The sequence below is a fragment of the Actinia tenebrosa genome, unplaced genomic scaffold (assembly GCF_029948245.1).
Source record: "Actinia tenebrosa isolate PJP-AT-01 unplaced genomic scaffold, QUT_ActTen_1.0 PGA_scaffold12__29_contigs__length_12842862, whole genome shotgun sequence".
NCBI lineage: Eukaryota > Metazoa > Cnidaria > Anthozoa > Actiniaria > Actiniidae > Actinia > Actinia tenebrosa.
The window spans coordinates 11393390-11418360 of NW_028292572.1; the positions used below are offsets into that span (position 1 = coordinate 11393390).

Here is a 24971-nt window from a genome sequence, read left to right on the forward strand (position 1 = left end):
AAATTAGTTTATGATTGCATTTTCTCCATTCAGCTTGGTGGCAGACAAAAGGAAATGAAGAAAGACCAAGTTGATAAGTCTTCATCTCCAACAACGTCATACAATACACTCGAAGTTAATACTTTTTAGAATTATTTATTCTACTAATTATTTGCTTAATACCGTGATACTTTCATTTCGGTTAGAAATTAACGTTCAGCCAACAAGCTTTTTCTTTTTTCTATTTGGTTAAAAATTTGATACGGTCTTCCTTTTTCAATGAAACATGCTTTGTAGATTTTTTGAGAATTTTGCATTCGTGTTTTCACTTTTCTTCAACTGGTATTTCAGTAATAACTTGACTATTGAAATTTTTCATTATCTTCCTCCGAGCTTTGTGAATGGAACACATGACTAACTTGTGCGTTTTATTCGCATTTTGGTTTTCAATAATTTCCGAAAAGCTTCGGTTACTTGTAAGAATCGTGGGAGCCCAACAAGAAAACAACATGTGAGCTAAGATCGGAGATGACGTCATATTTATTTCCAGCTCTCTTAATGTTGTTTGCGTTGAGCTTCTTATTAATTTTTCTTCCTTATCGAACCTAGTCCAACCTCAGTAATATCCTGTAAATAAGTTTGATCAAAAAACTGATAGTTCATCAATCCGTATTGTGGTTAAACAACATTGATCATTTTGGGGCTTTTAACTTCCTCATGAATTTTGTATTTGTGATATTAATGAATTCCTTTCAAAGGATTTTTCTCTTTTCAGGAAAAATTACAGCATTTTGAATGCTGAAGAGCTGCAAAACAAAGTTCTTTGTTGCACCGACTGACAAACAAAAAATTAGCCGATTTAGAACGTTATTAATCAAGTACATCATGTTACCTTTAGAGAAGTATTTAATCATCTAAAATACTCATTTTAGGCTTGTCGAAAAGAAGATAACGCGAGAGGTAAAGGGAAACGAAAAAGACCTGAAGCCTGGCAGCTGCCTCGGTTATTGTTTTGTTTGTTTAGAGCTTTTTTTCCCCCACTTAAGTCGTTTCTCATGGCATTGCTTGATAACTAAATCAGAATGAACAGCAAAGAGCGCAGTTTTTGAGCTGTTTTTCTGTACTTCTGTGACGCACGTTTAATCGAAATGTTCTGGAAAAAAGAAGGTTGCCATAAGAAACGTGCGATATTTGCATTGAGGTGAATTTGAAAAGACAAGCTAAAGCGTCATGTAAACGAGCTCCAGTTTCCGCAACCTAATATGCGTCCCTATTCAGGTATAGAATCTGTTCTTCCCACTATTTTTCGTCTGTTTTTCTATAGTTATTACCGATCAAATTAATTCTTTGCAGAATAATGCGCAAAATTGCATTGCAAATTTCCTATTTTAGCAATGCTAGAATCTGCAAAGACCGAATTAAAGCAAGAATCTGAAGCGCAAGCAACTTAAAACTCTTTATTTTTATCAATGTTTTTCCCTTTACTAAATTTGCGCAAAATAAAAGATTACATCACCACCTTAAAATGAGGAGTGCCAAATTGTAAATTGCATTAGCAACATTCATATGAAAATTAATAATTTAGTATAATTTCTCTAATAAATCGTTGTTAATGTTTTATTAAAGGTATATTGAGGATTAATTTATTGTTCGTACTTTTTGTATTATATTGCAAAAGAGTTATGGTAATAAGATTGAAGTCAATCAAGTTGCCGCGCAGTAACCTACAGAGCTGCGTGACAATCACACAATGTATCGGTAAATGCTCACTATTTATCGTTTGCACGTTAAGTCATCGCGGCCTCTCGGGGGAGAGTTGGTTTTATTTAACATGCTTTTGTCTTTTGTCTCTCTTGGGAATGCCTGCAACCATCAACATTCAGTATTTTTGTTGATATTTCCTTTGATCGCTTTGTTTCTAAGTGGAAATTTTTCACTGTTGATCTATGACGCATAACAACTTTGCGCAAATTGAGCATTACAGTCGTAGCTCTGTCCTTTTGCTTCAAAAATGATTAAAAACCAGCATAAAATGAAAGTGTTAATTTTTATATATGTAGGTGTCAAAAATTCATCAAAAATAGTGGTCTGGTAGAAACGATAGCGTGTTTCGTGCTGTAAACCAAAACTATGATACGAGTTTTAGCAGTAGAGGGTATTCCCCGGACTATGCCACGCCCAGTCTGCCCCTGGAGCCATGACCCCATACCCCTCCCCCCTCCCCAAAAAAAATACCGCCCCATACCCCCTACCCAAAAAACATCAACTGTCATGACATTATTAAAGGCCTCCAAGATTCTGCATAAGCTTATAATAAGTAGACTCAAATGAAACAGAAAGTGCCCTTTGTTACGATTATAAACATATCGAGATTTGAATAATGCTATACTATATTCTCTAGATAGTCTAGATAGTTACTTAGTCTAGATAGTTGACGTAATATGATATAGGTGACCTGTGAAAAGTGGTCTCAATTTCGAGACTTATAAAAGGCAACTAATCGTTTTAATGGATACTCGGTAATATTCCAGACGAAGGTATAAATAATTTATGATTTTATAAAGTAAATTGTTAGAGCGTTGAAGGAGGTGGACCAGATAAACTTCCGCCTTAAGTCACGTGACGTGGATGTTTAGTTCTAGTTCCAAGTGTATGCAGCAATGGCGGAGGACCAAGGAAGACAAGTAAAGGAACAGCAGCCTATAGAACGACTAAATGGACAGCCAGATTCCACAGAACAGAACTATCAAACCTTAAAGATCCTTGCAAGGACAGGTTAGTGAAATTACCCCGGATAGCGCCCTTAGTTGAAATTTAAAGTCCTATTTGACGCTTGCATTCCGATATATTAAACACCGACTGTGATTGATTCACTTTTATGATTTCCTGTTACTAAACGATTTTATGTTTTATATGACTTCTCTTTTGTGAAGCTGCTCAAGAATTTGACGAACTCAAGCTCAGATGCGAAGAATATTATACCAAGGTGGGATTATTTTATACAAGCCCATTATAAACCGCTAAGTTCAGTTTATGGTAAGTTTGGAAAGTATCTTGAATCAGCTGTCTGTTTTCGCAGTTCCAAGCCGAGCACGAAAAATATCTCAAGGCAAAAGCAGATCTCGATCGCCTCAAAAATAGTAAGTAAACTCCTCTTTTTGCAGGTTTTTATTTTTACTAGGGTTTATCAGGATTTGACCTTTTTCTATTGTTATCCTAAATGAATTCACCGCCATATAACATATACCGAAAGATGTTGTATCAGCTCTGAATTAGGAGTCCAGTTCTTCAGCGATATAAATAAATCCTTCTTTTAATCTACATTCGGGAAGATTAGAATTAAGATCCTTTGAAGTTGTACGAATTTTGAAGGATTTTCAGTTCTTAATCGAAATATCCTGTAATTTGTATGTATAACTCGAGCACAGTAAGTAGATCGCGGAATATCACGGTATAACACGATCATCTCAGCTCACGAACTTGTTAGCAAAGCAAAACATTTTTTATAAATGAAAAAAATTTCTTAGATTCTCTCGGTCAAAGATTTGAGAAAAATATTGGTCGACTTTTCCTACTTTACAAATATAATTTTTTTCAATGATTTTGTTTACTTTTTCATTCCCAAAATTTTCTGGGATTTACATATAGTTTACATTGGAAATATATTTAAGTCATCAGGTATTACTCAGATAACATCTTCTTGTCAAGCTTATTCAGGAAGAGCTGAACTGTTTGTCTTCCTTATCGGATAACAGCAAGGAAAAAATTAATTGTGTTTAAAAATAGAAATGAGTTTAAAAATATGAACAAAATAATCTCATGCAAAAAAGATAAGAAAGACATTTTCTAAAAAAAAAATCCAAAGAAAAATGCATGTGTTGATAAAAATGTTAATGAGCTGTTATTTCCAGAAAAATATTTGACTTCATTTTTTCAAGTATTGGATGGTGATTTTCAAATTTTTTTTTTGGAAAAATTTTTTTCTTTGTAGCAGGTGATATATAGGATATTGTGAGCATTGCATATATGAAAGTACATGCTTCAGAACTGTCACTGTCATTTCTGTACAAATTTACTGAGTAAACTGAATGAGCTCTCATTAAAAAAAACATAATCCTATTAACTATTTTTGGATTTTATTATTTTTATATCTTGAAAATTGAAAAGGAAATTTGTTGAAATATTGCTGTGTTAAGGTCAAACATGTTTATCAAAAAAAAAGTTGATTTGAAAGTGGATAGAAGACAGCTTTATGACAAGATCTTTTTAATCTTTTTTTTTCTAGGCTCTTAAGATTTTTTTTTAATTGTAAAGCAATATTATCCCTACATGTTAGATTATTATATATTGCAAATAAATTAAGGAATAAGTAAAAAATTGTTTAATGAATAAAAAAACAAATAGCTAAATAAAATTGAATAAATGAATCATGATTCAAATTGATTCAAATGAATGAATGAAAATATGGATAAATAAACAAAAAGTAAAAATGCTTCCAAATTGCTCTGTGCAATTAATAAAACCCCAGGCTTAAGGACCCAATATGTATTGTATTACAGTTGATAAATTTTAATTCTTTTTAATCTGACTTTAGTCTCCAGCCTTGCATTAGATGAATATGAAAGTCTACAGAGAAAATATAATGTTGAAGCAGAGTGCCGCGACAAGGCAGTGGAGATTGCCTCAAAGGTAGGTTTGTTGGGAAGAATTGCCATGAATTGTGCTGATTCAGAAACGTTTTACTGGTTTCCCATTCCATCGTACCTACCTGCACCCATACATCCATTTTCCTATCCACCCATCATTTATCCATTTATATATCCAGTTATCCCATTGAATAATCTATCCTCCATCCTCCTCTCCCCTTCTATTCATCTATCATCTATATTTCAATATATCCACCATCCTTCTGCCAATCCATCTATCTGTCAATCCACCCATTCTTCATTCCTGACCGAGAGCTCATTGGCTTGGTTCCTACCCGTTGGAGGCTCTGGTAGCATTGGGCTAGAAACGGCTGTTACCAGAGCCTCCGACAGGTAGGAACAAAGCGGAGGAGAAATGGTACGAGAATGCCCATTTTTCTACTAAACCACATAAACCCACCATCTGTAACATCCATCCACACATTTGTCTGTCAGTCCATTCATTCACTTGTCCATACCATTCTTCTATATGTCCATTCATCTATCTGTCAATCCATCCCTTCTACTCATTCATATATCCATCCATATGTCCATACATTCATCCATTAAGTCACTCATCTGTCTGTCCAACGCCCATTGTTCTACCCACCCACCCGCATCCATCCATAACATCTACCTATTACATATACATCACTATCTGTCTGTCCATCCACCTATTATTCTAGCCACCCACCCATTTCCATATACCCATACCCACACTCATCCATACATCCATACAACATCCATCCATTACGTATACATCACTTATCTTTCTGTCCATCCACCCATTCTTCTATTCAACCTCTCACCCACACCCATCCATCCATGACATGATCCATCCATGACATCCATCCATAACATATACATCACTCAGCTGTCTGTCCATCCACCCATTCTTCTACTCACCCTCTCACCCACACCTATCCATTCATGACATCCATCCATGACATCCATCCATAACATCCATCCATAACATCCATCCATGACATGATCCATCCATGACATATACATCACTCAGCTGTCTGTCTGTCTGTCCATCTACAGGTAGTAAACCAGAATAAGCAGCTGAAGAGACAAAGTCAAATGATCTTGACACAGATCTCAGGTCTGAGTGGTGAAGGTCTTAGTCTGGTGAGCTATTTAGTCAAAAATGCATCCACGCTCATAGACCCCTTGCAGTACTTCAGAACGCAGCTCAATTTGGAGGACATAACAAGAGGTTTTCAATAATTGAATTCTCAGGAGATCAAAATTCATTTTCCCCACTCCAAATTGAGCTGATTTGACGTCACATGCAAGGGGTCTATTGACAAAAGATATTGTGTACCTCATCACCTATACAGGAGATTAGAGCATCCTAGCATACTTTGGGGGAAGTTAAGGTGCATGCATAATATTTATCTCTGCGTATAAAATTCTCTTAACTTAAGTTCCTTAGGACTTTCTTTAATCTAGCCTGCATCAACCTGATGTAACTGTTGTTGGAACTCCCAGTGTGGTTGTAAGATTATATATTAAATACTCTCTGATTTTAGCTGCCATGTCAATTCACTCTTTGCATGCAGATTAGTCTTGCAACAAACTATTTCTATAGAGTTTGATCCTTTCCTGAAGTTCATTTTGAAGTTCATTTTAGACATTGTAAGCCGGTCTACAGTCAATGATATAAGAGCCAGATAAGAGCAAATAAGAGGCTTATCAAGGATAATCTAATTATTACAATTGACCCCACCTACAGAATTACATGAGCAACAACCTTATTACTAAGTTTAATTCCAAAGTTAAGAGCACATATGTACCATAAATTACCCTTGTTCCTGAATGCAATTTTGAATGATTATCTCCTCAACTTATCTAGATACATTTGAAACCTTCATTTTGAATAGCATTAGCTGGTGCTGTAGGTAGTGAAAAAGTCTACATTCCTGTATGAAAGATGCAATAGCAATCTGAAATTCATAACTCAATTTAAAGGGCCTTTGATTATCCATATATAGAAAGGGCACTATATAAATCATAAATCACAAATCATCGAAGCACAAAGGAATTGAAGAGTTGGACAGGGCATAGCTGAGTATAACTCTAGCTTCTTGAGTGCTTAAACAATGGACCAAGAAGTGCACCCAAAACTTGATGGAAGCAACTAATCAATGACCAATACTTTTATGACGTAGCAAAAGCATAAAAAAATCTTGACGTTAATAGAAACAAATTCAAAAAAAATTTAAAATGAAATTTTCATTACATAGAGCTTTTTGAAATTGTTTTAGCCGAGACTTCAAAAGATTTTGTAATGATAGTAAGTTGTTTTCATAAGGTATAAATCCCTAACTGCCAATCTTTTATATGTACGCCAAAACGACAAATAAATATTCAGTGTTGTTTTGCCGTATGTATAAAAGATTACTAGTTAGGGATTTATGCCTAATGAAAACAACTTACTATCATTACGTAGAGGGTGCTACTCAATCACGTCAGCATTCACCATCAAATTTTGGATGCATGCTTGCACACGCTGTTTAACCAATCAGCGCACATTATATCTTGACTATGTTATAAGGCTATTAGATCTTATTTCCAATTGTTTTCTTTTAATTTTGTGTCTATTTAACTATTATAAACTAACTACTAGAAAGCATTTCACAGTCTTAGGAAAATAAATTTATACACATATATTTTGCTTTCAAATGCTGAGTACCTTCTCTTTTTTCAGGCTGATCTTCAAGCAGTTGATGTTGATATAGGTGAAGATTCTCACTCAGACAGTATCATTGCCCAATTACAAGAAGAAATTAAAGGTGACCCCAGTTTTTTTTTACTCTCTGTAACTTGTTTGTCTATTTCTTTATTCCTTGAAATAAAATATTTCAAATATGTATATATAACACATGTGCTGATTGGCTGGATAAATACTTGAGATATGCCGGTAACATGAATCATCAGTGCTTATTGCATGGTGATCAGGTGGATCAGTGCTTATTGCATGGTGATCAGGTGGATCAGTGCTTATTGCATGGTGATCAGGTGGATCAGTGCTTATTGCATGGTGATCAGGTGGATCAGTGCTTATTGCATGGTGATCAGGTGGATCAGTGCTTATTGCATGGTCATCAGGTGCATCAGTGCTTATTGCATGGGCATCAGGTGCATCATCAGTGCTTATTGCATGCATGACCATTAGGTACATGAGTGCTTATTGCATGGTCATCTGGTGAATCAGTGCTTATTGCATGGTCATCAGGTGGATCAGTGCTTATTGCATGGTCATCAGGTGGATCAGTGCTTATTGCATGGTCATCAGGTGCAACTTAGAAAATATTCGGTTTCTCATTATATATTTCTTGTGTCTTTTCAGAGCAAAGAGAAAAAATCGAAAACTTAAAATCAAAATTAAAAGATACAAAGAATGAGTTAATGATCTCACAGGAAGGGGTATGTGTGTACTTAGATAAAGATTCAATGATAGAGTCTTGCGTTTCTGTGTTTTTACTAACAAAAACATTTCTGAACATTAGTTTGATCAAGAAAAAAAAGCCCACTTAACCACAAGAAAGAAACTAGGAGTAAACGAGAAGCAGTTGAAGCAGCTAAATAGAGGTGAGCTAATAGCTTTAATAATTTATCATACTAAAAAGGGATAACCTTTACATAGCTGATGTTATTTGTAAGATTATTCTTTCTTACCCATTTTGTTATTCTTAGTATCTGTGATGGCATTAGAGGAATTTAATCATTTACAAGTCAAATATGATGTAGAAGCACAATGCCGTGCCGAAGCAGAAAAGATAGCAGCAGAGGTAAAAATGTTATATGATACACATTGCATTCAGAGATGTTCTATCGACTCGGCAACTATCCCTCCTCCCATGATGATGATGATGATGATGATGATGATGATGATGATGATGATGATGATGATGATGATGATGATGATGATGATGATGATAATGATGATGATGATGATGATGATGATGATGATGATGATGATGATAATGATGATGATGATGGTGATGATGATGATGGTGATGATGATGGTGATAATGATGATGGTGATAATGATGATGATGATGATGGTGATGATGATGATGATGATGATGATGTTGGTGATGATGATGGTGATAATGATGATGGTGATGATAATGATGATGATGATAATGATGGTGATGATAATGATGATGATATGGATGATGATGATGATGATAATGATGATGGTGATAATGATGATGGTGATGATAATGATGATGATAATGATGATGATGATGATGATGATAATAATGTGTATTATCTTCTAGTCAACTGTCCCTCCCTTCCCCTGTGTTTGACCTTGTCACTCATGCTTTCACTCCCTTTTTTGTGTTTAATCTTTTTATTGACTGTCCCTCCCCTCCCTGGTGTTTCATCCTCTAGCCCACTGTCCCTCCCCTCCATCTTGTCATATCTTCTCAATGACTATCCCTCCCCTTGGTGTTTCATATTCTAGCCCATTGTCCCTCCCCTCCCTTGTGTTTTATAAATCTTCTTGCTCACTATCTTTCCCTTCCCATGTATTTCTAACATCTTAATTACCATTTTCCCATCCATCCTTTAACTACTGGTAGTCTAAACGGACAGATGAAGAATTAAGAAGAAAACGTTTGATACTGAAGGAGGCTGCAGATCAAGATGAGCGGCTGGCTAAAGCATTTGAAGAAATAACAAAGCTGAACAAACAGATTGAGGAGGAAAGAAGGGAGAAAGAAGAAAAGGTATATCAAACATATGTATCAGATATGAAGAAAAAGAGAGAAAGAGAAAGGGAAGAAAGAACAGATGAATGAGACTAGAAAAATGAAAAAATAAAGCAAAAAAAGGAAGAAGGAAGGAAAGGTAGAAAAGAGGAAGGGAGGAAGAATTACAAGGAAGGGAAAATAGATAAAATAAAGGGGAAGAAATGAATGAATGAAAAGAAGAAGAAATGAATAAAATGGAAAAGAAGGAAAGAGAAAAGTAATGAGAAAGGAAGGAAGAAGGAAGGAAATAGAAATGGGAAATAAATATGGAAGAATGATTAAGAAGAAAGAAAGAATAAAAGATAGATATGAGAAATAACATTCAAAAATTTTTTCCCTTCAGATAAAAGAGATGGAAGAAGAGCTGTTATCATCAAAAGATGGAGAATATCTGAAAGGTAGATCAATATACGATATAATCATGTAATAGGACGTTTCCATGATCAGGATTGACTCCCACTGCCATTATGCTTTGCAAATGTTCTTTCTTATTTAAGGGTGAGAATAGTAAGACAGTTGTTGCTAATTGACTGAACAAAAGAAAGTGTGCAAGTGAGTCTGGTAGTAGAGGTCAATGACACCATCATGCAAATGTCCTATTACGTCTGGGAAATTCCTTCTATCATGATCATGATTCTTCAGCTGTCCTTAAACTCCGGTTTCATCTCCTTTTGTCCAGTTAGATTACATTTACCACATTTCACCACACATTACCTTGGGTTATTTGAATGAGTCCTACTCCCTCTCATGACTGAAATAACAGGAAAAATCAGTCCAACTAGAGTTTGAAAACCTGAAGAATTGAAAAACGAGGATTTTTGCAGTACTATGGTCATGACTTTGAAGGATTTAACTACAAGCATAATGTCTTATTAATGTGGCTTTACAAATTTAAGGAATAAAGAATAAACTTGAACTGGCTCAAGAGGAAGTGGAGAATCTAGAGAATCAATTGATAGAGTCAGAGAAGAAGGTTAAAGAAGCTGAACATAGAGGTAGATTGGATATGGATCTGTCTGTCTGTATATTACATTAGATCTACCCATTTGTCTGTCTGTCCACTATCTTATTATCCTACCCATCCATCTAGTTTTCAACCTATTCATCCATCTATCCATCCGTCCATCCATCCGTCCGTCAGTCCATCTGTCCGTCCGTCCGTCCGTCAGTCCATCATCCATCAGTCCATCCATCCATCCATCTATCCATCTATCCATTCATTATTTGTACACAACTTATTTATTTCCTTTTTGATAACAAAGTTTCAGTTCTCCAAGAAAGCCTTGACGATGCAAAGAAATCTTTTCCACCTCCTCCCCCCACTCCTCCAGCACCTCCGCCTCCACCACCACCACCAGGTGTCATGAAGTAAGTACAAGTGACTTACCCTTGACATATAGTCTGATGTATTGTTAGGAATCCAACCTCTGGGGTCTCAGGTTCAATTCCTGAACTTCCAATCACACATGCATGAGACATGTGCATGATTGTCCAAGGTGTTGAAAAAAGGTCTCTATCATTGCAAGCTCACCGTTCGTCTCGCTTCGATTCAAAGGCACAGCTACCTTTCAAGATGGCACAGGAACTGTGAAGGGGACTATTGATTCAAGAGTTTTTCTCTTGGTTCTCCAATTTTCTTCCCTTTACAAAACCTAACATACTAAATTCCAACTTATTCTGTAAATTAGCCATGTCCTGCCTTTGATCAGCCCAGTCCCTTGTTGCAGAGCCACTATTATGTAATGGCATCCATAACAGGAAGCAGGAACAATATATTGAATCTGATCTAATCTGATTTACATTAGAAAAAGCTAAGTTTCCCAAGGGAAGAAGACTCTATTGTTTTGCCTCCTGTAATTGCTGCTATTATCATAGAATTATCCATAAAATACCTATGCAAAAATAACATGTTATTTTTAAAAAGCTTGTTAAGTTAATTTTATGGATAATTATATAATAATTATCACTCACTCGTGAGAGATCTTTTCAACACTCAAAGATCGATAAATTTTGTATCTCCGCGCACCCATGTAATATCCTCTATTTAAATAATGGTGCAAAAGCTTCTATTGAATAAAGTGTTTTTTCTCCAAAACAGAAAGTTCAAAAATATCATGGGTAAAAAGAAAAAAGGAGAAGGTTTAAAAAGTGAGTATGTAAATTGCTTCAGGTTTTAAAGTTTGATGTGAAGTGTGATCGCCTGGGTGAATGTAGTCTTGAGAAAGACTGTTGTTGGTGGTAACTGACCTTTCAACAACCTGAGCAGAAGTCATCTTCAGAGTCCAGCGAGTAAACGAAAGACAGTCTATGGTGTTTATACTTCTGGTGCGGTCATATTGTGAACAGTAATTAGCTGCTATTGTTATGTAAAGATGCATTGGTGTTGTCGCAAGTTACAGTCTTTTGTTTGAGGTAGTCATATATAAAGATATTTTCCTTGTTTAATGTGTGTAAGATAAGCTATCATGTTGTTTCCAATCCCTATAGGCCAAATGCAAAACTTGCACCGTTGTGAAGCTTAAGTTGTAAACAAAGGGATCTGGCACGAGTTGTGACTCGTGAATCACGCTAGATTGCTTTGAAACATGCCAGATCCCTTGTTCATTAGACACTAGGAACTTTTGGCATTAGACACTGAAGGGATAACCCTGAGTAAATAAAGATTTTCATTGTAAATTAAAGATACATGAGAATAACATTTTCCAAGAAATGTTTTTTGAAAAAAGGAAATTCCAAACTCTAGGCAGGATCTGGAGCTTGGAATTTTTTCTGGAAAATATTACCTTGAAAAAAAACATAGATTATTTGCATCTTTAATAACTTTCCAAGCTTTCTTAGTTTTCATTGTACTTTAACCCTTTACAGAAAGGGTTTTATCCTGTTTATCCTTGCTTTAAATTAAAATTATCTTTTTTTTTTATTTGAAGGAAAGTCAAAGCCAGATGATCCTTTGGCTAATGCGATGAAAGAAATGATGGATCGAATTAACTCAGGAAAAGTGCAATTAAAACCTGTACAGGTAAGGGCTGTCCGATGCGTCCATCTATTCAAACTAAACAATCACCAAACTGAAGTTTATCGAACCCCGAAACAACCCACTCTGGGCTGATCTAAGTCAAAGCATGGTTAACTCCCAGATCAAACCCTAAAAAAACCCCTGGGCTGATCTAAGTCAGGGCATCCATGGCCTGACTTCTAGCGAGGTACTGAAGATTATTGGTACTTTCTGCAATTAACTAATAAAATTTTATTTTATATATTTTCATTCATTGTGTTAGCGACCCCAAAGACAATCTGAAAGTGATGATGATGATTCAGCCATGTCGGAATTAGGCAGTCTTCTGGTAAGTGTCATTCCTACCATACCATTAGCATTGAAGCGTGACCTGCAGAGTTTGACAACTTCTTCACTGACTAGCATTTCCATGACTGTCCATCACAGGGGCCGTGGAGCACCCTAAAAAGTGAGGGGGGGAGGTTTAAGATTGGAAAATATAAGTGACTAGTATGGGAAAAAGGGGGCTGTACCTCCTGCTCCAAGCCCTCTGCAGCTCCTGAATCAAAGCAATGAAGAAAAAAACGATGTTAGACTGAATTAGATATTTTAATCCTCTAAAATCTTTAATTCACTCCAAAACCTACCTCAAAATGTTGTTGTTTTATTTCATCTTTCAGAGTACAATTAAGAAAAGTCCCAGTATTGATGACTTGTTAGACAGATCACCAACAAAAACCTCAGCTGGTTCATGTGAATGGAGCACCATCAAACTGCGCAAGAGATCTGACCATGCTTTACCCAAACAGCCATCAAACAATGCGTCAGAGGAGGGGGAGCTTCAAAAAGTTCTTAGAAAACCACGAAGTCACTCTGTTGGGGATTTAGTAGATGAAAAGCCCAAAGTACAAGATGAGGCAACTTCTGAGCTGAGAAAAATTCTTGAAAGGAAAAAGGCTCAGTCTGAGAGAGGTAGGAAAGGTTATGAATTTGCTCATTCTTGGGGGTTACAGGACACCTTGCATCAGTTACTACCACTGGAAACCCATAAAAGGCAGAATTGGTACAAAAATGATGTCTCAAGTTGACTGAAATAAAATTGGGGGGAGGGGGGGTAGAGCTCACCGCCCCTGGATCTGCATCTGCATTTGCATTCCATTATATAGGAACTTAAATTATGCATAAACAAATAAATAAATTGTGATGTAATGGGATTCCTGTGGTAGCTTCGCTTTCACATATGGTGTCCTAGTGTTTATAGTTTTATGCTCGGTCAATCATCCGTAAACATTGAGCTTAGGAAGATGCTACAAATAGGCAAAAAAACTTAACTTATTAATTTCTTTCCTTTAACAGCAGTGAAAGGGGACAGTGACTCAAGCCCTGAAAAACAAACCTTTGGTGGCTCAAGCCCTGAAAAAAAAACCTTTGGTGACTCAAGCCCCGAAAAACAAACCTTTGGTGGCTCAAGCCCTGAAAAAAAAACCTTTGGTGACTCAAGCCCCGAAAAACAAACCTTTGGTGGCTCAAGCCCTGAAAAGCAAACCTCTGAATAGTTCTTGCAGCCAGAAAGAAAAGTTGAGCCTAATGATTGAAACTAGAACTGTTTGAAGAACAGAATGCACGATAGTATGGACAGGCAGTTGTGATTAAGCATTAAATGATAATAGCATAGATCAAATTGCTGTGCAACTACACTGGAACCAGGGTCACTTAGACCCGAGACAGCAAGAACCAATCAAACTTTTAAACAACTACTAGAGAGCCAACATCATTTTTTCGTAAGAATAATGATATGTTGAAATTAAAGGCCATGGGTTTCTGCTGGTTTATGATTGGCTTGACTACCCAAAGTTGTAATGCATTGTTTTCATTCAACATTTTGATTGGTTCTTACTGTCTAAGTAACCCCAGTTTTAGAAGTCGCACTGTGGATTCCACACTGTAAAAAATGCTATGAGGGCATAGAAATGGATTACATTAATTTTTTTGCAGTGCATTACACGGAGAAAGTAACATAAATGTCACTCATCTATTTTTGCGATATTTAATAATTTAGATACAATTTTTGGCCATACGTCAAACAGCTGGTGCGAATACCAGAATAATTTTAGTGGGTGAATTTCAAAATATTTACCTTAATATTAGCAGCTTTTGGAAATAATTTTTGATAATTTTCCATGTATTTAAATAATAGCTTGTTTAGAGCAAATGGTTTTGATTGGAATATAGCAATGGGATAATAATTAAATAATTTGATATGAATTAGAATAAACATGATTTTGTCATGGGTTGGGTGGGTAGAATAACCACCTCCCACATGTAGCCCAAACACATTTTTAGAAAGAATGTTGTTTGAATGTTGTTGGGTCTCCTATGGATTAGTGAGACACTCACAAAAATATATTGTATAGTTGTAGAAAATATTACCACCTCTGTCGTTGAAGGGAATCAGAATTTCCTAGGGGAGGGGTCAGTCAGAATATATGGTAATGTTAGTTAGCGAGGTTATGTTCTCCCACACAATTTATTGCATAATGCCAAGATATATTTTTTTCAAAACATGCATCTTTTTTGTTATACAATTTTGTCTTTGTATAAAATGTCCTTACGGTAAAAAAAAGCAATAAAAGTTCATAAAAGCACCTGAACAGTAATATTATTTGCTGCTACTATTTATCAAAAAGAAAAAAAGAAAACTGCATTCTGATATCATAATAACTAGATGCTCATGAAGTGTTTCATGATAGACTGTTAAACACTAAGGAAAAATCAAACAATATGAAATAGACCTCCTCGGCTGTGACGAAAATGTTGCCCCATTTCAGACCACGTGTCATTCCCTAGAGTATCATTTCTTTGTTTAAGGTTTGTGCTCGGTTGCACATGAGAAGACACATGAATATGGATACAACTCAAACAAAGAATATCATTCTCAAGAGAATGACGTGCTCTGAAATGGGACAGCATTACACTCGAGCTCTCTAGAGCTGAGGAGGTCTATTGAGTTAAAAATTTTATAAAGCGACCATCATAGAGCGACTTATAATCAGGCTAATCAAAATAAAATCCTCTAAGGACATGCATGTTGTGTGCATATGCAAAGGCTTACCAAAAGATCCCATTGTATTTTAAGAAATAGAACATTTTGTGACAAGGACAAAGAAAAGAGCCCATCTTTAGACACAATGTAGCTTCCACAGGAAGCCCATCAAGTAATATTTCTATTAATAGTATGATAATATCATCATCCAACAACTTGTGGTTGAACAGTCACAGTAACAGTCTTACTTCCCCTCTGCACTTCCATGTTCAGGGTTTCTCCTTTCTTCACATACTCAAATACTTCTTTGGAGCTTGAGATTTCAGCTCCATTGATTTTCCTTATCACATCTCCAGATCTTAGCCCTGCTCTGTTACAGAAAAAAAAAGAACAATATTACAATATGTATTAGGTAAAAATGGTAGAAACGCATAATTTATTACTACTATACTATGTCTATTCTTTGCGTACATATTTACGGTGTTCTACTTATCTTATAGAGAAAAAATATCGCTCTGGGATCCTCACGAATACCCTACATTTCATATTCTGGCTGCGTCCCCAGCGTGGTTGGTCCTCGTAGTGTAGTGGTTAATACATCGGACTAGAATACCGAAGACGTGGGTTCGAATCCTGCCAAGGGCATTTGATATTTTTCTCTTATTCTCTCTACTTCATTATATATACACCGAACGCATAATTTATTACTACTATACTATGTCTATCCTTTTTGGTAACAAAGTTTCAGTTCTCCAAGAAAGCCTTGACAATGCAAAGAGATCTTTTCCACCTCCTCCCCCCACTCCTCCAGCACCTCCGCCTCCACCACCGCCACCAGGTGTCATGAAGTAAGTACAAGTGACTTACCCTTGACATATAGTCTGATGTATTGTTAGAAATCCAACCTCTGGGGTCTCAGGTTCAATTCCTGAACTTCCAATCACACATGCATGAGTAGAGTTTGTAAGATCTCAATAGTCCCCTCACAGTTCTCTGAGCCATCTTGAAAGGTAGCCATGCCTTTGAATTGAAGCGAGACAAACAGTGAGCTTGCAATGATGGAGACATGTGCATGATTGTCCAAGGTGTTGAAAAAAGGTCTCTATCATTGCAAGCTCACCGTTCGTCTCGCTTCGATTCAAAGGCACAGCTACCTTTCAAGATGGCACAGGAACTGTGAAGGGGACTATTGATTCAAGAGTTTTTCTCTTGGTTCTCCAATTTTCTTCCCTTCACAGAACCTAACATACTAAATTCCAACTTATTCTGTAAATTAGCCATGTCCTGCCCTTGATCAGCCCTGAGGACTTGCTGCAGAGCCACCATTATGTAATGGCATCCATAACAGGAAGCAGGAACAATATATTGAATCTGATCTAATCTGATTTACATTAGAAAAAGCTAAGTTTCCCAGGGTGAAGAAGACTCTTTTGTTGTGCCTCCTGTGTTATTGCTGCTATTATCATAGAATTATCCATAAAATACCTATATTTATCCTTTTTGAAAAACTGATATTTTCACATGCAAAAATAACATGTTATTTTCGCATGTGAAAATATCGTTACCATGGTATTTAAGCTATTAGTTTATAAATAAAAACTTTTTATAATAATAAAAAGCTTGTTAAGTTAATTTTATGGATAATTATATAATAATTATCGCTCACTCATGAGAGATCTTTTCAACACTTGAAGATAAATTTCATATCTCCACGCGCCCATGTAATATCCTCTATTTAAATAATGGTGCAAAGCTTCTATAGACTAAAGTGTTTTTTCTCCAAGACAGAAAGTTCAAAAATATCATGGGTAAAAAGAAAAAAGGAGAAGGTTTAAAAAGTGAGTATGTAAATTGCTTCAGGTTTTAAAGCTTGTTGTGAAGTGTGATCGTCTTGGTGATTGTAGTCTTGAGAAAGACTGTTGTTGGTGGTAACTGACCTTTCAACAACCTGAGCAGAAGTCATCTTCAGAGTCCAGCGAGTAAACGAAAGACAGTCTATGGTGTTTATACTTCTGGTGCGGTCATATTGTGAACAGTAATTAGCTGCTATTGTTATGTAAAGATGCATTGGTGTTGTCGCAAGTTACAGTCTTTTGTTTGAGGTAGTCATATATACAGATATTTTCCTTGTTTAATGTGTGTAAGATAAGCTATCATGTTGTTTCCAATCCCTATAGGCCAAATGCAAAACTTGCACCGTTGTGAAGCTTAAGTTGTAAGCAAAGGGATCTAGCATGAGTTGTGACTCGTGAATCATGCTAGATTGCTTTGAAACATGCCAGATCCCTTTGTTCATTAGACACTAGGAACTTTTGGCATTAGACACTGAAGGGATAACCCTGAGTAAATAAAGATTTTCATTGTAAATTAAAGATACATGAGAATAAAATTTTCCAAGAAATTTTTTTTGAAAAAGAAATTCCAACCTCTAGGCAGGATCTGGAGCTTGGAATTTTTTCTGGAAAATATTACCTTGAAAAAAACATAGATTATTTGCATCTTTAATAACTTTCCAAGCTTTCTTAGTTTTCATTGTACTTTAACCCTTTACAGAAAGGGTTTTATCCTGTTTATCCTTGCTTTAAATTAAAATTATCTTTTTTTTTATTTGAAGGAAAGTCGGAGCCAGATGATCCTTTGGCTAATGTGATGAAAGAAATGATGGATCGAATCAACTCAGGAAAAATGCAATTAAAACATGTACAGGTAAGGACTGTCTGATGCGTCCATCTTTTCAAACTAAACCAATCACCGAACTGAATGTTACAAACCCTGAAACAACCCAATCTGGGCTGATCTAAGTCAAAGCATGGTTAACTCCCAGATCAAACCCTAAAAAAACCCCTGGGCTGATCTAAGTCAGGGCATCCATGGCCTGACTTCTAGGGAGGTACTGAAGATTATTGGTACTTTCTGCAATTAACTAATAAAATTTTATTTTATATATTTTCATTCATTGTGTTAGCGACCTCAAAGACAATCTGAAAGTGATGATGATGATTCAGCCATGTCGGAATTAGGCAATCGTCTGGTAAGTGTCATTCCTACCATACCATTAGCATTGAAGCTTGACCTGCAGAGTTTGACAACTTCTTCACTGACTAGCATTTCCATGACTGTCCATCACAGGGGCCGTGGAGCACCCTAAAAAGTGAGGGGGGGAGGTTTAAGATTGGAAAATATAAGTGACTAGTATGGGAAAAAGGGGGCTGTACCTCCTGCTCCAAGCCCTCTGCAGCTCCTGAATCAAAGCAATGAAGAAAAAAACGATGTTAGACTGAATTAGATATTTTAATCCTCTAAAATCTTTAATTCACTCCAAAACCTACCTCAATTTAATGTTGTTGTTTTATTTCATCTTTCAGAGTACAATTAAGAAAAGTCCCAGTATTGATGACTTGTTAGACAGATCACCAACAAAAACCTCAGCTGGTTCATGTGAATGGAGCACCATCAAACTGCGCAAGAGATCTGACCATGCTTTACCCAAACAGCCATCAAACAATGCGTCAGAGGAGGGGGAGCTTCAAAAAGTTCTTAGAAAACCACGAAGTCGCTTTGTTGGGGATTTAGTAGATGAAAAGCCCAAAGTACAAGATGAGGCAACTTCTGAGCTGAGAAAAGTTGTTGAAAGGAAAAAGGCTCAGTCTGAGAGAGGTAGGAAAGGTTATGAATTTGCTCATTCTTGGGGGTTACAGGACACCTTGCATCAGTTACTACCACTGGAAACCCATAAAAGGCAGAATTGGTACAAAAATGATGTCTCAAGTTGACTGAAATAAAATTGGGGGAGGGGGGGTAGAGCTCACCGCCCCTGGATCTGCATCTGCATTTGCATTCCATTATATAGGAACTTAAATTATGCATAAACAAATTAATTAATTGTGATGTAATGGGATTCCTGTGGTAGCTTCGCTTTCACATATGGTGTCCTAGTGTTTATAGTTTTATGCTCGGTCAATCATCCGTAAACATTGAGCTTAGGAAGACGCTACAAATAGGCAAAAAAACTTAACTTATTAATTTCTTTCCTTTAACAGTAGTGAAAGGGGACAGTGACTCAAGCCCTGAAAAACAAACCTTTGGTGGCTCAAGCCCTGAAAAAAAAACCTTTGGTGACTCAAGCCCCGAAAAACAAACCTTTGGTGGCTCAAGCCCTGAAAAAAAAACCTTTGGTGACTCAAGCCCCGAAAAACAAACCTTTGGTGGCTCAAGCCCTGAAAAGCAAACCTCTGAATAGTTCTTGCAGCCAGAAAGAAAAGTTGAGCCTGATGATTGAAACTAGAACTGTTTGAAGCACAGAATGTATGGAAGTATGGACAGGCAGCTGTCATTAAGCATTAAATGATAATAGCATAGATCAAATTGCTGTGCAACTACACTGGAACCAGGGCCACTTAGACCCAAGGCAGCAAGAACCAATTAAATGTTTAAACAACTACTAGAGAGCCAACATTTTTTTCGTGAGAATAAAATTAATGATATGTTGAAATTAACGGCCATGGTTTTCTGCTGGTTTATGATTGGCTCGACTACCCAAAGTTGTAATGCATTGTTTTCATTCAACATTTTGATTGGTTCTCACTGTCTAAGTAACCCCAGTTTTAGAAGTTGCACAGTGGATTTAAGCATGGTAAAAAATGCTATGAGGGCATAGAAATGGATTACATTAATTTTTTTGCAGTGCATTACACGGAGAAAGTAACATAAATGTCACTCATCTATTTTTGCGATATTTAATAATTTAGATACAATTTTTGGCCATACGTCAAACAGCTGGTGCGAATACCAGAATAATTTTAGTGGGTGAATTTCAAAATATTTACCTTAATATTAGCAGCTTTTGGAAATAATTTTTGATAATTTTCCATGTATTTAAATAATAGCTTGTTTAGAGCAAATGGTTTTGATTGGAATATAGCAATGGGATAATAATTAAATAATTTGATATGAATTAGAATAAACATGATTTTGTCATGGGTTGGGTGGGTAAAATAACCACCTCCCACATGTAGCCCAAACACATTTTTAGAAAAATTGTTGTTTGAATGTTGTTGGGTCTCCTATGGATTAGTGAGACACTCACAAAAATATATTGTATAGTTGTAGAAAATATTACCACCTCTGTCGTTGAAGGGAATCAGAATTTCCTAGTGGAGGGGTCAGTCAGAATATATGGTAATGTTAGTTAGTGAGGTTATGTAACGGCGTTGGTACGCCCTCAGCTTTGGTTTACATTTGATTGTATTTTGATTTTATATTTACTTGTTTTATTGTCTCTCAGCGAATTATTGTAATTTTATATATCTGGCTTTATTTGATTAAGGATTAAGCGCTCATAGCAACAATCAATGTTTGTAATCTGATATTTTAATGTATATGATTTGTACGACCGAATTAAAGGCCGTCAAGATTTCGACGGGTAAAGACGTGACTCGACGTTGCTCTTTTCTCTGTTTGGTATCAAGGCCCTTTCGTCGTTATTCGTTCCGCGGCCCTCTCAAGCGAGCTGGTGCCATCACAGGTTATGTTCTCTCACACAATTTATTGCATAATGCCAAGATATATTTTTTTCAAAACATGCATCTTTTTTGTTATACAATTTTGTCTTTGTATAAAATGTCCTTACGGTAAAAAAAAGCAATAAAAGTTCATAAAAGCACCTGAACAGTAATATTATTTGCTGCTACTATTTATCAAAAAGAAAAAAAAGAAAACTGCATTCTGATATCATAATAACTAGATGCTCATGAAGTGTTTCATGATAGACTGTTAAGTACTAAGGAAAAATCAAACAATATGAAATAGACCTCCTCGGCTGTGACGAAAATGTTGCCCCATTTCAGACCACGTATCATTCCCTAGAGTATCATTTCTTTGTTTAAGGTTTGTGCTCGGTTGCACATGAGAAGACACATGAATATGGATACAACTCAAACAAAGAATATTATTCTCAAGAGAATGACGTGCTCTGAAATGGGACAGCATTACACTCGAGCTCTCTAGAGCTGAGGAGGTCTATTGAGTTAAAAATTTTATAAAGCGACCATCATAGAGCGACTTATAATCAGGCTAATCAAAATAAAATCCTCTAAGGACATGCATGTTGTGTGCATATGCAAAGGCTTACCAAAAGATCCCATTGTATTTTAAGAAATAGAACATTTTGTGACAAGGACAAAGAAAAGAGCCCATCTTTAGACACAATGTAGCTTCCACAGGAAGCCCATCAAGTAATATTTCTATTAATAGTATGATAATATCATCATCCAACAACTTGTGGTTGAACAGTCACAGTAACAGTCTTACTTCCCCTCTGCACTTCCATGTTCAGGGTTTCTCCTTTCTTCACATACTCAAATACTTCTTTGGAACTTGAGATTTCAGCTCCATTGATTTTCCTTATCACATCTCCAGATCTTAGCCCTGCTCTGTTGCAGAAAAAAAAAGAACAATATTACAATATGTATTAGGTAAAAATGGTAGTTTCAGAAAATATCTTTACCTCCCCCTCCCCCCTCCCAAGAGGAGGGAGAATGATGTCAGACCCCCCTGACCCAAAAATGTTTTAAGAATATGAACAATATTACGATATTTTTTGTTGAAAATAAGATGGTTTGAGAAATATCTATACCTTATACCTCCCCCCCTGAGGAGGGGAAATGATGTCAGACCCCCCTGACCAGAGAAAAAATGACAATATTATGACATCTATATGACTTGGCAAAAATTTTCCAATGCCCTCTGAAGTTTACGACAAGTGGATCAAGACTTACATGTGTGCAGGTGAGCTGTAATTAACACCAGCAATGAAGACTCCACCTTTAAGGTTATTGAATGTGGAATCTCGTAGTTGTAGTTCCTCCAAGATATGAGGTAACAGAGTGAGCATGTTGATTCCAATGTACCAGCGCTGTCTTGGACCAAGAGCTCTTTGGTTTGTGCCACTTTTCATCAACCTTTTCTTTTCCTGAGCACCTTTGAGGAAATCCTTCACCTCATCAATTGGAATCGCGAAAGAAATTCCTGAAGCAAACTTGACTGTGATTGCATTGATGCCAATAACTTGACCATCCTTTGAAAAATTCAGATAATTAGAAAAAGAGGAATAATTCAACACTTCCCTTGTTTGTTTTTGGAAATCATTAGCATTAGCATTAGCAGTAGTGCAATTGCAGTAGTACATTTGCTCCTTGCCTCTGGGGTCTAGGTTTGATTCCTGGACTTGGCACCACGTGAGTAGAGTTCGTTAGGTCTCTCCCTTGATTCAAGGGTTTTTCTTCTAAACAGCTAAATTCCAATGTGATCTGTGAGTTACCTATCATTTATTGTGCATGTGAAGAGGAATGGATAATGCAAGAATAATATTCATATCCAAACTTACCAGGTTAACTAGGGGTCCACCAGAGTTCCCAACCTGCAAATTCATATATTATGTCAATTTTATTTAAAAATCTTTCAAAATAATGGATAAAACAAAGCAGGGGTGGAGTAGGCTGCTTATGTGTCCTTGTTTGTTCTTATGAGGGTAGCACTTAATAGCCAGTGGCTAACAAACCTGTGACCCTCATCAATGGTTTATGCATCGTCCTTACCAATATGACCTTGGTATGACTCCTCTAAGGCTTGGAGTCATACCTGAGCAGAGTTGTTGGTTGGTTCTCTGCAGTCCTGTGCTTGGAGGGTTAATTTTCTCTGGGTTCTCAGTTTTTCCTCGCTCCGCAAAAATCGACTTCTAAATCCCAATTTGATCTTAGGAGATGTTTTTGATAGGTTTAACCTGTGATATCTCCTTTTGCACTATTTGTTTATTTTGACTAGTAACAGCAAGCCAAAGCTATGACTCAGCTAAAACTAATTGACCAGACATGACCAGGCGACTGACCAGGAAAACAAAAAAATAAGTGTGCTTCCTGTTGCGTGAGAAAAATAATTGGGGATGGTAGGTCGGGTTTTTTTTACTGATACAAAAGCGGAATCTAGCTTACTGGGAACCCTGTGGTGCATTTGGGAACGAAAAAAATATTAGGGTCGGCAAAAATTGGCAAGAAAATTAGGGTTGGTCACGTAACAGGAAACACACTTATTTTTTTGTTTGGCCCCAGGTGTTATTTCCAGCCCTGATTACCAGTAAGGATTTTAACTTACATTGATAGCAGCATCAGTCTGGATGTATTCCATGTCCCTGTTTGGCAGACCCAGTTCCTCTCCTCCTCTGTGTACTGTACTGACTATACCTGCTGTTATTGTATTGCTCAGCGTCAAAGGACTACCCATAGCTATCACCCATTCTCCTGGTCTTAATGATGAAGATGAGCCTAGTTTTATTGTAGGAAATTTTGTTCCCTGTTTGAAATGAATAGATAGGTTTGAATACTTCAGTTATAAATTCTCTGTTATGGCAGGGTACGAATTCAGGATTTTGAGTGGGGGAATTTTCTTTTTAAAAAACATGTTAGTCATTGAGAAATATTTTTTGCAGATAAGTCATTACTCCATAGGTAAAAATTCATTTGGGGGAGGGGGGGGGGTCACAGAAGCCCTGTGACCACCCCCTGGATTCACTGATGGGTTAAATATTTAAAATTTTGTATAGAATATTGTCATAATTTCATTTTTCAGTGAGCATGCATTGATGCAACGATAGCTCAAGAAGTGATTAGAGATGACCTGTAGCATTGCACCCTATGATTGGTCAAAGAGGTGATTTATTCCATACCCTGTGGCATTCCCCCAAGGGTCACAGATTTGTTTATTGGCTAATAAATGATACCCTCATAAAACAAAGATGATTTGAATTTTATTCCTATCCACCACCCACCTGAGACACATTTAGCTTGATGGCAGCCAAGTCCTTCACCGGATCAATATCCACAACCATACCCTTGAACTGTCGCCCGTCTGTCATCTTGACAGTCACATTCATAGCATTAGCCACAACATGAGCGTTTGTAAGTACCATTCCTTCCTCACTGACAAAAAATCCCGAACCAGAACTCGTGGGTCCCGCGGGATGGCCAAAAAATCCCGAAATACGACTATCTGTGACTTCAATGTACACAACTGCTGGAGATGCAGTTTCTACAGCATCTGCAATAAAGTTAAATCTCTTAGAAGGAGGCAAGCAGCTAGGGTTATCGTCTGGTAAAGCTCTTGCATTGACACAAGGCGTTGTAGACGCGATAAAATTGTCTAAATTAATATTTCTGTGGCGACAAAATTCACGTAATTGATAACCCACAAATCCACCAATCACAAATGAGCCTAGAAATGGCCAATATGTCTTTATACTCTTGGTTGGTGATATAGATTGAGTACTTCTTGAACTAATAAAACATTTTGTCTGCCGTAGAATGTATATTCTTGGTGTATTCCTGTGGAATACAGTATGAAAACATCGACCTATGACGGCCGCCATGTTTGAAATAAAAATGCAGAGGGGGCATGGGACTGGATTAGGTCAATGAGGTTCTCATTGCTCATTAATGTTCATTCATTAA

General features: G+C 36.6%; 3 protein-coding genes and 2 long non-coding RNA genes across 5 annotated transcripts; 2 read left to right on the forward strand and 3 right to left on the reverse strand.

Annotated features, from left to right (window-relative positions):
- The first annotated feature begins 2498 nt into the window (after positions 1–2498).
- LOC116308419 (shootin-1) lies at positions 2499–15073 on the forward strand. Its single transcript, XM_031718832.2, has 19 exons — positions 2499–2516; positions 2616–2754; positions 2913–2965; positions 3059–3119; positions 4574–4668; positions 5709–5795; positions 7378–7462; positions 8020–8096; positions 8180–8261; positions 8367–8461; positions 9263–9409; positions 9777–9831; positions 10330–10428; positions 10696–10801; positions 11532–11581; positions 12361–12452; positions 12712–12777; positions 13109–13400; positions 13785–15073. Exons 2-19 carry the CDS (start codon positions 2640–2642, stop codon positions 13982–13984), a joined length of 1857 nt encoding a protein of 618 aa, XP_031574692.2. The 5' UTR covers positions 2499–2516; positions 2616–2639; the 3' UTR covers positions 13985–15073.
- LOC116308421 (uncharacterized) lies at positions 12657–13168 on the reverse strand. Its single transcript, XR_004198506.2, has 3 exons — positions 13076–13168; positions 12962–12987; positions 12657–12890 (listed from the first exon to the last, which is right to left on the reverse strand). It is a non-coding gene; the product is annotated as an uncharacterized LOC116308421 (long non-coding RNA).
- Positions 15074–15727: 654 nt separating the features above from the next.
- LOC116308420 (uncharacterized) lies at positions 15728–20905 on the forward strand. Its single transcript, XM_089028118.1, has 7 exons — positions 15728–15883; positions 15972–16319; positions 17260–17309; positions 18086–18177; positions 18437–18502; positions 18837–19128; positions 19512–20905. Exons 2-7 carry the CDS (start codon positions 16189–16191, stop codon positions 19709–19711), a joined length of 831 nt encoding a protein of 276 aa, XP_088884244.1. The 5' UTR covers positions 15728–15883; positions 15972–16188; the 3' UTR covers positions 19712–20905.
- LOC148912255 (uncharacterized) lies at positions 18458–18923 on the reverse strand. Its single transcript, XR_016119406.1, has 3 exons — positions 18801–18923; positions 18687–18712; positions 18458–18615 (listed from the first exon to the last, which is right to left on the reverse strand). It is a non-coding gene; the product is annotated as an uncharacterized LOC148912255 (long non-coding RNA).
- LOC116308418 (serine protease HTRA2, mitochondrial) lies at positions 20826–24889 on the reverse strand. The gene is made up of 5 exons (XM_089028005.1): positions 24293–24889; positions 23620–23817; positions 22856–22888; positions 22248–22546; positions 20826–21902 (listed from the first exon to the last, which is right to left on the reverse strand). Exons 1-5 carry the CDS (start codon positions 24887–24889, stop codon positions 21737–21739), a joined length of 1293 nt encoding a protein of 430 aa, XP_088884131.1. The 3' UTR covers positions 20826–21736.
- Between the last annotated feature and the right edge of the window lie 82 nt (positions 24890–24971).

Excerpts from the sequence above, each read along its gene's own strand:
- LOC116308418 (XM_089028005.1), bottom strand. The coding sequence starts at position 24,889 with ATGGCGGCCGTCATAGGTCGATGTTTTCATACTGTATTCCACAGGAAT. Across the intron at positions 22,889-23,619 it reads AGACTGATGCTGCTATCAAT|GTTGGGAACTCTGGTGGACC; the intron begins GTAAGTTAAAAT and ends ATGAATTTGCAG. Across the intron at positions 21,903-22,247 it reads TACAGCTCACCTGCACACAT|AGCAGGGCTAAGATCTGGAG; the intron begins GTAAGTCTTGAT and ends TTTCTGCAACAG.
- LOC116308419 (XM_031718832.2), top strand. The coding sequence starts at position 2,640 with ATGGCGGAGGACCAAGGAAGACAAGTAAAGGAACAGCAGCCTATAGAA. Across the intron at positions 2,966-3,058 it reads GCGAAGAATATTATACCAAG|TTCCAAGCCGAGCACGAAAA; the intron begins GTGGGATTATTT and ends CTGTTTTCGCAG. Across the intron at positions 7,463-8,019 it reads ATTACAAGAAGAAATTAAAG|AGCAAAGAGAAAAAATCGAA; the intron begins GTGACCCCAGTT and ends GTGTCTTTTCAG.
- LOC116308420 (XM_089028118.1), top strand. The coding sequence starts at position 16,189 with ATGTCTATCCTTTTTGGTAACAAAGTTTCAGTTCTCCAAGAAAGCCTT. Across the intron at positions 18,503-18,836 it reads CGGAATTAGGCAATCGTCTG|AGTACAATTAAGAAAAGTCC; the intron begins GTAAGTGTCATT and ends TTCATCTTTCAG. Across the intron at positions 19,129-19,511 it reads AAAGGCTCAGTCTGAGAGAG|TAGTGAAAGGGGACAGTGAC; the intron begins GTAGGAAAGGTT and ends TTCCTTTAACAG.